Genomic DNA, 15109 nt, shown 5'->3' on the forward strand with positions numbered 1-15109 from the left:
TGACATTCGTGATAGATTTGGACTGGATTTTTTTTTTAATTTATAATATATTATTTAGCAGTCATTAATAACAATCGTATTATTACTATCAGCACTAATACATCGGGAAGTAAAAACTCAGCAACCTAGGACTTTCTCAAGCTCTTGAAAAAAAAGGTAATAAAACAGGCAGAGCTTTCCAAACTTTCCCATTCATCCTTTAGCTCTGGGATCTTAGAGGGCCTCTGTCCAATCAGCTTCCAAATTCTCAGCGTCAGCAAATAGGCGGACTCAGAGAGATTGGGTTCCCTTAGCGTCTCTGTCTGGGCCACGTCAGGAGCCCCGCAGGTCCTTGAAGGTACATAAATTACAGTTAATTCGTTGGCAACAATTGAGCTTCTTATTCAAATTTGTATTTAAAAATTTCCAATAACACATAGTTTTAAGTCATATTACTTATTTGATTTTCACAGTTTCTTCTTCTACGGATATATAGAGCCTCCGAGTGTTGCGGACCTTCCAGGTCCCTCCTTTGCGCACGCGCCGTCAAAGGAAGGCTTGGCCTGTTTCCGCTGGTGCGTGGGGCTCCTGGCCGAGATCTGCCTTTGCCACCACCAACATGGAGACTTTGTACCGAGTCCCGTTTTTGGTGCTCGAATGCCCCAATCTGAAGCTGAAGAAGCCGCCCTGGGTGCACATGCCCTCGGCCATGACGGTGTACGCTCTGGTGGTGGTGTCTTACTTCCTCATCACCGGAGGTAACTCGGGCTGGCGGGGACCCGAGAGGTGCGGAGGCGCGGAGAGCCCGCCCGCCCGGGAGGCGCGTCGGTTCTGCTGACCATCAGCTTCGGGGCAAGGCATCGCTCTGCTCTTGATCTTTTCGGAGGGTGGAGGGGAGTTCTGGGGCTCCAAGTATTAACAGCCCAAAGGTTTATTTGCCCTCACGCCCTGAGAGCACGCGTGTTCCCACTCCCATTGCTTTAACTCGCCTAGCTTCTTCTAGGGATCCAAGTCGAATAGATGTTTCAAGCCCAGCGTGTTAAGTTCTTTTCATTGCTTGCCATAAGTTGCTTGACAAGGGTCCTGGGAAAGTCTAGTCTGGCCCATTTTACTTCCATGATTGATGAAAAGGGTGTGGGACTTTTACCTTCTCTTTGTCTCCGGTCCCTGGAACCTTGTAAACGACTTGAAAATTCTTAAGTTTGTTAGCACAAACCTGAGAGTCCTGTGTTGGTTTTTACCCCGATCAACAATGAAGAGGAATGAAATTTTCCGAAACCATGGTTTTGATTAATATTTGAGATAGATTTGCAGATAGTATTGTATTTTAGAGAGCAGTTGAGAATTTAAAGAATAAGGAAAATAGCATTTCTATTAAAAACTTATGAATTATTTCATCCTGACCTTTTCAAATAGGAAGTTGTAAAGGGGGCGTTGCTTTGTATAGTGGTGAGTTGGCAATCCAGCTAGTCTTTTCAGAAACACCACCCTTTCAAGCAAAGTTCCACGATTTACTCAAGACGGTACAACTGTACTTTTAGATTTTGGAAAGTAGGGTACTTAATTTGGAAATTACACAATTCATACTCTATAGGTTGGGGACAGTAAGAGTGGCTCTGCTTTGAAGGGGATAATCACAGACATCTTCATTTTCATAGATGTGAGAATAGTTGCACTGAAGAGGGAAGAATCTGAAACTGCGAGGGCTTAGTTTGAGAATGTACCTTTGAATCACATCGTTCTCCTTACCTAGAAAAGTGACAATTAAATTATGGTTGTTTAAGTAAATTACATTTAAAGAAATATTTTTCTATGTTGGTAAGATACTATCCTAGCATTGCATCAGCATTAACATTTGCTCAACACATTAATAGGTACTGTATTGAATAAATGAAATTTAAAATGCATGTGGCTTTTTTAAAAAAAATAATAATAGTTTTCATCTGCTTATATCTACTAGTCTCATTCCTGCAAGCCTTACCTCCCTTGGGGCCAGTGCCTTTGCTAGAAGCCTCACAGTGTTTATTCTGTCTACCTTTTCCCTGTTGATTGTTGTTAAGATTGGAGAGTCTCTGCCTCAACCCTGGGATAATGTGGAAAGGACCCCTTTTGGTGGCCAATGTCATGAGGTATCAAGGAATAAATTTTGCCATTGGAAAGGAGTCTCTTAAAAACTGAATGTACCTTTATAATAAACAACGTTTATTACAGCGGAACATTCAGCAAATAATGTATCAAGTTCCTGTTAGGCTCCAGGCACTAGGTACTGGGGACAGCAGTGAAGGAAACACATAAAGATCCAGCCCTCCTGAAGCTTGTAATGTCATGGTTGAGGCATGTCAAGTGTCACATTTTTTTCCTTTTACATTATTTTTTCCATTGCAAAATGCCACGAATGCATTGAAGGAAAAGAACAAGAGGTTATGAAAAAATAATAAGAATTGGGAATATCATTTACATTGGAATGTGGTTCTTGAGGAAATGACATGTTAGCCAAACTCTGAAGGATTGGAGGAAAGGGTATACTAGGAGGACGGAAAAGCTGGACAGATATGGGACTGAGAGACCATTTAGGTGGGTTTTTTGGTTGACTTAGACTAGACTAGGTTGGTGGTAGCAGAAATGGAGAGAAATATAACGGAGGGTATTTTGGAAGTAGATTGAGTAGATCTTGATGGATTTGATGTAAGGCAAGAACGAGTATGAAGGAATCTTACTGGTGTCGGATTTGAACATCTGAGTTAGACGAAAGTCATTTTATGAGATTGGAGAAATGAAGTATTTTTTGTGACGAATGGTGAACGAGAGGTAACTTTGGGATATATAGTAGTTAGACATAACCAACTGTGATTAGTTGGATATGTGAATTTGCAGGCGTAAGTCTAGCACTGAGAAAAGAGGTCTATGTTGAAGTTGGTCAATAACAAGTGTTTTTCTGAACTTCTATAAGCCAGGTTTTGAAGAACATAGACAAAATCCCTGTTCTTGGGGAACTTACATCTCATTCTATGATACCAACATTATTTGATAGGTGTTGGCACACTGAGAGTCATTAGCACATAGAATTGAAAGCCCTGTGAAGGGATGAGTTCAATTCTGGAGAAAATGTAGAAAGAAAAAAAGAGGAGGATGGGAACGCTCTGAGGAACTTCTAACACTTAGTGGTTTTATGGAAGAGGAGGCTCAGCTAGAGAGATAGCTAGAAATCATGGACAGGAGAGTTAGAAAAGCCATGAGAAGCTATTAATATTTTTCCTCCCCCCAAAATGGAGTTAGAAAACTGGATGGAGTGCTGCCTAGGAAACCTCCTAAAACGAGAACTGCAAAGTGTCCATTGAATTATGCAACAGTGGTAGCAGAAGCCAGATTGGAGTGAGCTGAATAATGTAGGGTAAGTGAGCAAGGGGAGATAGCAAGTTGGTCAATTTTTATTTTTCCGGAAGGAAGCCTGATTCTCTTTCAAAAAGGAAGCATAGAAATAGGATGTTAGCTAGGAGGGTTTGGCATGTAGGGAAGGTTGATACAGGGGAAGGACAGGTTGAAAAAACAGGAGAGAGAAGAGATACCCAAAGGAACGAAGTCTCTGAAAAGGCAAGAGGGGACAGAGTCCTGATAATTGCAGAAGGGATCCCACCTTGATAGGAAAAGAGATTCTTCCTTGACGGGAGCTGGAGGCAAGGAGCTGAGGATAGATGCAGGTAGCAGTTTGTAGATTTGGGGGTGGGGAATATTAGGGAATTCCTATAGGATTGTTTTGTTAGTTAAGGGTGAGGTAGACTTTCTGTGCTCAAGAAAAGCTGGAAATGAGGATGTTGGAGAACAATGGAGAAGATAAAGAGTAGACGTTGGTCTTGGGAGGTTCGGAAAACTTAAGATGTTGATAGACATTAACATGAATGATCATGAATCTCTTGTGCTAATAGTGAGATTTTAAAATGTTTTCTTATTTTACATTTAAGCAAGAAAATTTCTCTAGTAGCTCTCAGTTTATAGAAACATCCAAACTTATGTGGAACACTTGCTTGAACTGAAATATAATCTTTAATGTTAAATCTCCTTTATTGTGGAGTCATTCTTGAGTATCAGAATAGTTACTGAATGGATTTCTTTTATGAAATACCTCTTTTAGAGATAATATTGTTTTACAAGTCATTCTACAGTATTGGGGTGAATTTCTGAATGGGTTATCTGGAGTTTAGGAGATTGGCTGGGCCTTATTTGATTATAATAATACATCAAAGCAATTCTATTTAAATATAAATGAACCTTTAGAGACAGATGAAAATGAATCCTATTTTAAAAATTAGGAATCCAGTGTGATCTGTACGGCTGTCTTTCATGTAGGAATCATTTACGATGTCATTGTGGAACCTCCAAGCGTTGGCTCTATGACGGATGAACATGGGCATCAGAGACCAGTAGCTTTCTTGGCCTACAGGTAAAAGATGCCTTTTGAATGATTTTGGTTGGTGGCAAAGAAGGTTGCTGGGGCATGCCTGCTTATTTAAGAAGACAGTGAAACCAGTGGGGTCCATCTGTATTTGGACAATAGCTGTTTTAAAATGCCAAATTTGCAGATGGCAGGAAGTGGGCCAGAGCCAGAACAGAAGTATATTATTTATTAGGAAATAGACAATAGTTCACAATGATATGATCACTTATTTAAAAGAGGGTATCAGTTAAAAGTACTATTCTGGGGATCAGCCAACCAATTTGTAAGTGAAGCTTTATTGGAACTAGGCATGCCAATTTGTTTATATACCATCTGTGGCTGCTTTCAGGCCACATTGGTAAGTGTGACACAAACTATTTGGCCTATAAGCCTAATATATATACTGTCTGGCCATTTAAGAAAAAAATCTGTGGATCCCTGGAGTAAGAAAAATAATTTTTGACATCTGGGAGTTCCGTTTCAGCAATAAAACACCATTCCAATGTGGTTTTCTATAAAGTACTTTTTGGTTGGTCTGTAACATGGGATTCTAGTAGTAATGGTTATTGTATTGCTTTCTAAAATCCACTTGGTAACTGTCTCCCTAAACATAGCTATATATTTGTATTTATGCTTACATTAATGGTATTCCATGCATAGAATATTCGTGGAAAGATTATTGTGATTCTCTGGGTAGGGGATGTAGATAACAGGAGATCTTGATGGTAGAGAAACCTTTCAGGGGTCTATGAACTCTGAGAAGTTTGAAAGCTCTGTATCCCTTGAAAAATCAGATACAGAAAGATACAAAAATTTGCATATAACTTTAAGGGTTTATAGATCACTGGGAATCCTTGTGGGGTTCATGGAGCCTTAGTTAAGAATCTTGCTTTAAAATTTTTTCCCTTTGGGGCTGGCCGAGTGGCTTGTTGGTTAAAAGTTGGCTTGGGAGAGCGAGCTCTGAGCAGCAGGGTCGCTGATTTGGATCCCACATGGGCCAGTGACACTCCGCCCTCTACAGCTAAGATGGTGAACAACAGCTCGACCTGGAACTGGGCTGCTGTGAGTCCACGGCGATGGCGTAGGCTGCAGTGGGGCTGCAGTGGGCTGCCGTAAGCTACCGTGAGTGGCTGGCACCTGGTGTGAGCTGCCGTGAGCTGTTGTGAGCAGCCATCCAATGGCCGGCGACCCATCTGTCTTAGCCGGGAAGAGTGCAATGATCACAGTACCAACATGGGCCAGTGAAGCGACATCCTCCACAACTAAACTGAAGAACCAAAGGACAGCAGCTTATCTATTCCCCTTCCCCAATTCCCCAATAAAATGTTTTAAAAAATTAAAACATAAAAATAAATAATTTTTTCCCTTTGAAACGAGGTTTATTAGTTACTATAAAACTTCAAGAAACATTTTTAACCAATTCAAAATTAATTTGAAATTGATAGAAATTTAAATAGCACAACTTTTAAAAGCTAAACTAAAGTTCTGGATAAAGGGTTCATATATAATAAATTGGCTTTTTAAGCTAATAATTAAAATGTGACTTGATTTTCATAGACTGTTGTGTTAATTAAGGTTTTAAAACTTTCTTTGGACATGTGCTCCATGAAGACAAAGGTTTTTGTCTGTTTTGTTCATTGTCGTTGCCCCAGAACCTGGAATAGTGCTTGATACATAATAGGCTCTCAATAAATATTGGTTAAAATGAATATCCAGAAATGTAGTAAAAATAGTTGTAAGGGTGAGAATAAAAAATTAGCACAAAAGTGTTTTAGCAGAATTTCACTCTAAGGAAAAATAATTTTGTTTTTCTGGGAATTTTCACTTTTTGTTTTCTATGGTCTTTCTTTTTCAGAGTAAATGGACAGTATATTATGGAAGGACTCGCATCCAGCTTCCTGTTTACAATGGGAGGTTTAGGTTTCATAATCCTTGACCGATCCAATGCACCCAACATTCCAAAACTCAATAGATTTCTTCTTCTATTCATTGGATTCGTCTGTGTGCTATTGAGTTTTTTCATGGCCAGAGTATTCATGAGAATGAAACTGCCGTAAGTTACTAAGTACTTTGTGTAATCAGCAACTTCACTTCTGTTGCAAATTGGTAAAATAATCACCTGGACCACATAAAATCATAGGCAATTTGATTGAATTCATGTAAGCAGATGAAAATTCTGAGAACTAAAGAAATTCGTGACTTGCTCAAGGTTATAGCTATTGTAGCAAAATTGAGACCAGTAGGTCTTCCTGACTGTTGTCTTCATACAGGTTCATGAGAAAATTCAGTTATTTTGCTGTAGCATCACTCACCACTGTTTCTCCAAAGTACTTTTTAGTTAGTCTGTAACATGGATTCTAGTCATAATGGTAATAGTTGGGAATATTTTCAAGCCATTTATTGCTACTGATCTTTGAATATTGGAATGAGGAAAGCCCATTAAGCCTTGGATGGGAAAGGGGAGTTGTTACCTCCCCAAAAAGCTGGGGAAAGAATTTCATATATATTTAATTAGATCATTTTGATTCAGAAAACTTACTGTGGCTTTAGAACAACAATAAATTGGTTTTATGGCAACTTTTATAATTCCATTTGCGATCACTAATTTGTGATGTGGACAATTTTGTTCACATTTCCCTATATTCTGGTTTCACCTATGGATACATTAGTTACCACAGGAACTTTGAGCAAGCATACCATAAAGATCAGCTCTTAGTAAATTCAGTTTTTAGGGAATACATTAAATATCAAGTGTCAACTAATTTCTTAGAACTAATATTCCTTTATTATAAGAGAGTGAAAGGGAGTAGGGAGTACCGGAATGTGTTGGACTTTCACAAGTTCACTTGTTCTGTGGCTTAACCTGCCCATTACCTACAACACATCTAGGGTAGAATGGGCAGACTTGCCCTTAGAAAGTCAGAATTACTTATTCTGCAATCATGTTCCCATCTTAGCCCTGCAGGATGAGAAGAGAGCGCAGTATTCTTTGTCAGCTGAATGTTGGTGTGCCCATATAGCTTCCTCACACCCTCTGCCAGTGGCTCGCGTTTTTGTCCTGGGAAGACAATTTTGTCCATGGGCTAAATTGTATGAAGACTTAGGTACTCTAGCCTCCTCTTTCTGTTGCTTTTTTTCCTGCTCCTGTTGGTAAAGGTATACTGGAAGAATATGTGTAAGAGGCTGATGTTCACCATAGCAAAACAAGAAAAGAGAAGGCTCCCAGAAATGATTAAGAGGCTAGTAAAAATTAGCAACCAAAACAGAAGGAACCTTTGGAGACAGCAGAATAGAAGTGGGCTGCTTTTGCCCTGAGAACCAGGTTTGTTCTCATTCTGCCTACGCTTCCCATTCTTCCTTATGGTTTTAGGTCCTCTTTTTAGGATGTGTGTTTTTCTTTTAGCTCAGGCATTTGACTGTTAGGGTAATAGAGCTATCGACTGCTTACAAAACGCTTTGGAAAGTGTTTAATTCTCTGGATTGCCTCCACCTTACTTTTAGTTATTTATGTAAACATTTGTCTTCCTGTCCTCATTCTGAAGGCCAGTATAGAAGTTTGCTGACTAAGCCAACAATAGGAAATAGAAAGAAAGATACACTCTCTGGGTTTCAGGTGTAGATTATGTTTAGATGTAAGCAAAGCAGAACAACAATCTAAGCAGAAAATTGCTTCTTTCTGTAACTTGTCATGCAGCTAACTCTAGGATTTAAATTTTTAACAGGAAGGAATTTATGGCTTCCTCTTTTCAGTATGATTTCTCACCTCCAGCTCCTAATGCCTGAGACCTCAGGTGTGCAGTGGGGAAAAACAATGGACAGTTTTAGAAAAGAAAAGGGAGAATAAAATTGCATTTTCTGGATTACTTGAGAAGGCCCCAAGTGCAGTGATGAGCCAGGTCTGAGGGCCTACATACTGCACACAGTAGGGTTGTGGTGAGTACCACCAGCAAGGAGGGGATGCACCTTACACACTCATTATCTTTGATCCCTACATATGTAAACAGCTTAATACATGATAAGTGGAACAGCGACAAAAAGACATTTAAAAACACCAGTAACCATGGGTTTTTTCAGATTAGATAAGTTGCTAGCATCTGAGATAAAGGATGGCTATGCTTGAAAATGCATCATGATAGCCTCCGTGGGTGGACTCTTTCACAAAGAGTATATCATCCTTAGCAAGAAGTACCTTTAAAAAAGGAGAAAACATCAGTGGTGAAATGGTACTATTAATTTTATAGTTTCTGATTTATGCTTTTTTAAACACCTGATGTCTCTCCTACTGATAAACTTTTACAAATTAAAAGTGGTATTAGGGCAGCCGGTTAGCTCAGTTGGTTAGAGCTCAGTGCTCATAACACCAAGATTGCCAGTTTCATCCCCACATGGTCCACTGAGATGTGCCCTCCACAACTAAATTGAAACAACTACGTGGCTTGGAGCTGATGGGTCCTGGAAAAATAAACACTGTTCTCCAATTTAAAAAAAATGGCTATGTCTCATGCCTTGTCTTTTGAAGAAATGTGGGTGCTAATAAAATGAATAACTTTTTTTTTACTCTTTGCATATATGACAGACAGTACATTTAAAAAGAAAAATCAAATTTTAGTGCCTAATATTTTTTTGTACTAATACAAAGTTACAAAGGAGCAATTTTCATTTTGAAAATAAAAATTTTCTAATTCGTAAGATAACATATGGGAAGAAGTGTGTGTGTGTGAGGCACATTTTAAACGTACACTGGCGCAATGAAATGATGTTTGTACCCTGGGTAGAAGACTGTCGTACAAGTTTGTACTGGGTTTTTCTGAAAAAACAATGAATGGTCATTAGATTCTCTTTGGCCTCCACTGTTAAGGTATTTTTGACATAATCGCAGAATCTTAAAGTTAAAAAAACAAAAGTAAAAGATGGCCTGCCGTGTCATGATATAAAGACCTAAAATTAGGTGCAGTGGTTGGGAGGAGAGAGATGGGTTCCTACATGTAGCAAGTCTGTTATCAAGCTGTATAAAATAGTCTAAATAGGTACTATTATGTAATTGAAGACAAAAGGCCTGATTTACTCAGACTGGCAAAAATTGCCATTTTAGCAATTTGAGCTAATGTTTATTAAGCCTGATGAGAAGAAGCTAGGGAGCCCCTCAGTAAATAAATCCTGAGATGGGATCAGTTCAGAAAAGAAGTTTTCCTAAAGGGGGGCGGGAATGAAAACTAAAAATATCATATTTTACTTAAATTAACATTATTTAGGGAATAGGATGATCTATATATATGTAATTCTTCCATATAACTGAAATTTAACCCTATATGTACTAAAACTTTATCTTACTCATTTTTGACAAACCTCTTTCAAAAAGTGTTTTGTTTATTGCCTCCTTAACATTCACATTTCTATTTAGCAAATATTTATTATTTGATAACTTATTTGGTGGACACTGAACATGAAGCATAATTTTGCCTTCTTGACTCAGGGTCATTGTATATTTATGCTTATATTAAACATATAGTACTTTTCAGATTTTAGTTTACTTCCTCAGTGTAACCTGTCACTTCTCACTGTTATCATTGTAACCTATTGTAATTTCATCCTTTCCTTCCTCCCCTGTGGTTCATTGATTAGCCTGTGATTTGAGGAAGTAGATAACCTAGCCATTTGATTGCATTTTAAATCAGCCCTGGCTGAAGGAGGGCTTGATGGGCTGGCTTTTTCACAGTCCTTTTAGGTGTTTGAGTCTCATTTGCTTCCAGGTTTGGGCTATAGTCATAAAGTTCAGGTTGTAGAGAATCGGGCATCTGAATAAGCAGGGTTTCAGTGAGTGAAATCTCATATCCAGGGCTCATTGTGAGCAAAGCAGAGAGGTAATTCTAACAAAACAAAATGTCCAGCTGCTGAGGGTGGTGTGTGGTGGAAGGAGGGAGGAACCTGGAGGCCAGTTTGGGCCTTGCTGCTTACTCGCCCTGAGACCTTGGGTCAGTTCTGCGAACTCGCAGATTCCAAACTTGTTAAATGGAGTTAATTGTGTGACTCAGAGAGAGTTGCTCTCAAGATTAAATGAAAAGGTGTTTTGTGTGCTCTCAAGCATAATATTAATGTTAATTATTGTGTTTTTATTGTAAAGATAAACAGAATCCTAAAAGTTCTATGCTTCATTTTGGATTATGGCCACCATTTCGAAAAGAAATAGATACGCGATTTCTGTTCTTACAAGAAAGTGAGATTTCTGTTTAAGGACCATTAGAGAAGGTGGTGGACCAGGAGTCAGGACACTTGTGTTTTAATGCTGGTTCTGTGTTTATCGCACCGTGTGATTTTGAGCAAACTACTTAACTGTCCCTGCAGTCTCACATTCTTCAACTGTAACATGAGGATAATATTCACCTTATCCACCTTTTAAGGATTGTTGCAAGGATTAAATGCAAGAATGTATGTCATAGTATTTTGAGAAATTTCTGAGTTAGTGCCAGCCTAGCACAGTGCCTGCCTTATGTACAGAAGGCTCTTTGAGAGAATGAATGCCTTTAAATGAAGGTGACATAAAAGATCCTCCTTACTGACGTCTATGTCTAGTTGTTTTTTGAGCTCTTGATTTACTTTTATTTACCTATAATGCTTATATTATCTAAGTACTTATATTTGCCAATAATTTTACTTGTATAAAATTGTCACAGGCATGAATATAATAATTAAAGATCATGACATTTTCCGGGCCATGAGAGGGAACTAAGTGATTCCAGCAGAAGCCATAGTAAATGTTTCCAGAAGTTTACTTTTACTCCCTACCAAGAAGTATATTTACTTGTTCTTTTCTTCCAACATAGTATCTTTATAACATTATAATATTTCTTAATGCTCCCCCAATTTTTTCTAAATGACTATGCATGTTTGGCAGCTTTGAACAAGGATTTGTCCATTTAAGTGCTCTCTTCCATCTAAACTTAGGTTGACAATAATTCATGATTTATACTACATAGACATAGGTCACAATAGTTACGAGGAACAACACCACAACATATTCTATATCCTGAGGTAGATGTAAAAAGTGCACACTCAGATCCCAGTCAGTACATGCAGATGACAGGTAACTACCCCCTAAAGACTCCCAGTACTTTAGGGCTGTAAAGTGTGAGCTAGTTGTTGAGCAACTTCCACTGGTACAGATGTTAGTGGATACTTCCTTAAAGCCTTGGACTTATTTTTTCTTGTGAAGTTTAGGTCTTAAAGTATGCTTTTTGTGAAGTATCAGTAATTATAGCACATTTATGTGGGGGTCCTCAAAGTCAATATATTTGGTTGGTGGAAAAGTCATGACGTATTTTTTCTATGTTTCTCGTTGCAAAACTGCGTCATGACTTTTCCGACCACCCAGTATACCCTAAGAGCCTTTTTATTTTTTATTCAGTTGTGTTTTTTGGGGGGTGAGAAGTGCTGGGTTTTATCAGAGTTGTTGCCGAGGTGGTCGTGTGAGATAAAAGTTCTCTCTGTACTCAGTGTGGATCAGCCAGGCTGATAGAATCAGCAGAAGGAAAAGTGAGAGTGAGTTCTAGGCAGGCCGAATTGTCTGCTCCTAGATCTAAGCCCTGTAGATCAAGTGAGTCCAGAAGCTGGAATGGAGGAAAATCACATTCTTGAGTGTCTGCTATGTGCCAAGCACTGTAGGAAATCTAACCCTATTAAGAGTTTTGATTCCTTAACTTACAGGTGAAGAAACTTGACTCTGAAATTACGTTGTCAAATGCTTATTACCATGCGTAGCAATTACTATATTAGTAGATTCTCTTATATAGAGGATGCCAAAAAGATGTATGCACATTTTAAGAAAGGAAAACTATTAAAATTGTAATATTCAATGTATATCTATAACAAGAGATGAATACAAGTCATGTTTGACTTCTGCAATTACAAGAGGTGCTCAAAGTGGTTACCATCAGCGTCCAGACACTTCTGATTACAGTGAACTACTGCTTGAGCAACGTTGACCATCAAGTCCACTTGTAAACATTTTTTTGGCACCCCCGGTATAATCCTTAAAACTCTTTGAGGTACTCCATTTTACAGATGAGGCAACTGAGTCAGGCTTATTCACTAAGTGTTAGAGGCAGGGTCAGAAGGAGAGAAGCTCTGAAGGCACCAGTGGGGACAAGGTGTATTAAACCCTTTCTTCATGTCAATAGCTTTATACAGTTTTTCTTGTTTTTCCCGATCTTGTGGATCCTTAATTAATAATAGGTTGTCAGGATTTATTACAAAAGAGAAAGTTTGGAACTTTATAAAACCAAACTTAATGCTTTAACTTAAAGGGGATTCCAGGGTCTAACTTGCACACTTTGTAAAAGGATCTCTTGTTTCATCCACATGAAGCTTGACCTTGTCAGTAGCTGTAACTAAGGCCCCTCGCTGCTATCTGGACATTTCCTAACGTGATAGAGGTGCAGGAGCAGACACTTCCGCACACTGGTTTTTGAGAGCACCAGGGCTCACTTCTCGGGTGTGAGTAGCTCCAGATCTTCCCACCCTCCTTTGGTAATACTAAGGTCTTTAGAAAATCCAAACCAGCTTCTTTACATTAAAAGGTTTATGATTTTTGTTGTAGTTGTAGGAGTCCAAAGGAAATTGATTCTGACTCTTTAACTCTTATATAACATTTTCTTTACTTTTTTTTCCTCATTCTGTGTTGTTTAGCATATTGGTTGGTAACTTTATCCTTTGACGGGGAAGGGTAATGGAACTGAGTCCCAATAAAAACTTGGGGGGCGGGGATATAAAATAGTAGCCATAAAAAGGATCACACAAATTATATTTTTAGATTGCCATTTGACTCATAAAACTTGTTTGGGCATTTTGAAATTTTGCTTCCTTTTCACCTTTTGTGTTTTTAAATTTTATTTCTGCAGGGGCTATCTGATGGGTTAGAGTACCTTTTGAGAAGAAATTCGTGGGTACTGGATTTGCTCCTGTTCATGAAGTTTTAAAGGCTGTACCAATCCTCTGATATGAAATATAGAAAAGGATGGAAAGCAGCAGAAAAGAAGCATCTGGTGGAAAACATGGGAAGCATATTAAAGCTCGGACTACATACAATATCTTCTTGGTATCGAAGAGACAAGCTTATCACAGTATTTTTTTTCCTGCTGACCTATACTGACCTACCAACAATGTTAAGTAGAATTTTCTTCTCAGTTCTTCATTTCTTAAAGAAAATATACTCCATTTCTACAACTATAATTTTGAATAGAGTGATTATTTTTTACAACCCCCTTAACACTTTTTGGAGATGACATTTCTGACTGTCAGAAATTAATGTAACAGGAAGCTGAGAACTCTGGACAGCTGATCAACTATACCTGTGGTGCTTTGCCTTTAAACAGTGTGTGACAGTACATTATTTCAGATACGTATGTAAGACTGTTTCCTGAAAATTAGGTGTGTGAAAGTAACAGAAATAAATAATTTTCTAATTAACACCTTTTATATTTGTTTTTTAATTGACTGATGATATTAACCTTTTGGTCTTATAATTATTCAGTCTCATCTTGTGACTTCAGCTGCTGTTCGTGGCCGAAGGCCTCAAAATGCAGTTGGCAGGATGCCTTGTGAAGTAGCAACTCCACATCCCTATAAGTGCTCAAGCACAGGCTGCATATCTGAGTCAGAGCTGTCAGAAATGTGATGTGTTAGATGCAAGTTCCCTTTAGCCATTCATTTTCAGTAATTAACACAATTTTGAGCATATCTGAAAACATCTTTAGACCAGCCTGGTTTTCCTCTCATTTCTTCCCACCAGGCCTTTCGGTTCTCCCTGACTGGCCATGAACTTCACCTTTCTAGTGGCTCAATGAATTCTTATCCCAAGATCTTTTAAGTTCACAATAAAATTTTCTCTCAGGTGAATTTTTTTTTTCTAATTCCAAGGCTAATCTAAAAGTAGCTGTTCATTAAATTAAGAAAGATTCATTTATTCAAAAAGTTTTGAGCACCTATTACATGCCAAGTGCCACTAAGGATTATAGGGGTGAATAAGATAGATAAAGTCTCTGTCTTCATACAGGGAAGAGGAGATAATCAGAATCTTGTAGGGAAGCCAGATAATCAAAAGATAAAAGTGTTTATAAAATGTCAGATCTTGATAAATGCCACACAAAAATCAAGCAAGATAATGATAGTTTGTACTGTGGTGATGACAGATGATGATGGTTAGAGGGGGTTGCTATACTCCAAAGCTCCGAAAATGGAAAACAAGACCTGCATATACTAACCAACTTAAAAGACTTGATTGATTTAGCTTTAGTTACATTTTTCATTATTTAGACATTTAAAAATATTAAACTAGTTGGACAGAAGATAACATAAAGGTGTTAATGGCTTCCGAAGGTTTTTTCCTCAACGACTGAGTTGTGGACAGTTCCTGTTAAGCACCACCAGGTGGTGCTATTAATATTTGGTGTATTTTGTCTATGTCACAGCTTTTAAGGTTTTGTTTTGGTTTTTCTTTTTATAATAAATGCACATTTACTAAATACAATGAAATATATGTAAGTAATTTTGCTGGTAAAATTGCAATGTTTTATGTGAAGGAAAAAAATTGATGTACCTTGTACTAGCTTTAAAATGATTATGGAGACACTAAACTAAAAGGTCATAGCCTCACAGAAAGCCTGCCAAGCATTATTAACATCAGCAGAGGTTAAGTAAATGAGA

General features: G+C 38.2%; 1 protein-coding gene across 2 annotated transcripts; it reads left to right on the plus strand.

Annotated features, from left to right (window-relative positions):
- The first annotated feature begins 526 nt into the window (after window positions 1-526).
- On the plus strand, window positions 527-13880 carry OSTC (oligosaccharyltransferase complex non-catalytic subunit). 2 transcript variants are annotated; one of them, XM_019636085.1, is made up of 4 exons: window positions 530-737; window positions 4324-4417; window positions 6267-6464; window positions 13306-13880. In XM_019636085.1, exons 1-4 carry the CDS (start codon window positions 599-601, stop codon window positions 13322-13324), a joined length of 450 nt encoding a protein of 149 aa, XP_019491630.1. In that variant the 5' UTR covers window positions 530-598; the 3' UTR covers window positions 13325-13880. The 2 variants fall into 2 exon arrangements, with proteins under 2 accessions (XP_019491631.1, XP_019491630.1); XM_019636086.1 differs by lacking the exon at window positions 6267-6464 and having other exon boundaries at window positions 527-737.
- Window positions 13881-15109: the final 1229 nt, after the last annotated feature.

Source organism: Hipposideros armiger, unplaced genomic scaffold (assembly GCF_001890085.2).
Source record: "Hipposideros armiger isolate ML-2016 unplaced genomic scaffold, ASM189008v1 scaffold_26, whole genome shotgun sequence".
NCBI classification, from domain to species: domain Eukaryota; kingdom Metazoa; phylum Chordata; class Mammalia; order Chiroptera; family Hipposideridae; genus Hipposideros; species Hipposideros armiger.

What these genes read in the sequence shown, in the direction of transcription:
- OSTC (XM_019636085.1), top strand. Translation starts at nt 599, where the DNA reads ATGGAGACTTTGTACCGAGTCCCGTTTTTGGTGCTCGAATGCCCCAAT. An exon ending in TTACTTCCTCATCACCGGAG is followed by an intron (nt 738 to 4,323) that starts GTAACTCGGGCT and finishes TCTTTCATGTAG; the next exon opens with GAATCATTTACGATGTCATT. An exon ending in GTAGCTTTCTTGGCCTACAG is followed by an intron (nt 4,418 to 6,266) that starts GTAAAAGATGCC and finishes TTTCTTTTTCAG; the next exon opens with AGTAAATGGACAGTATATTA.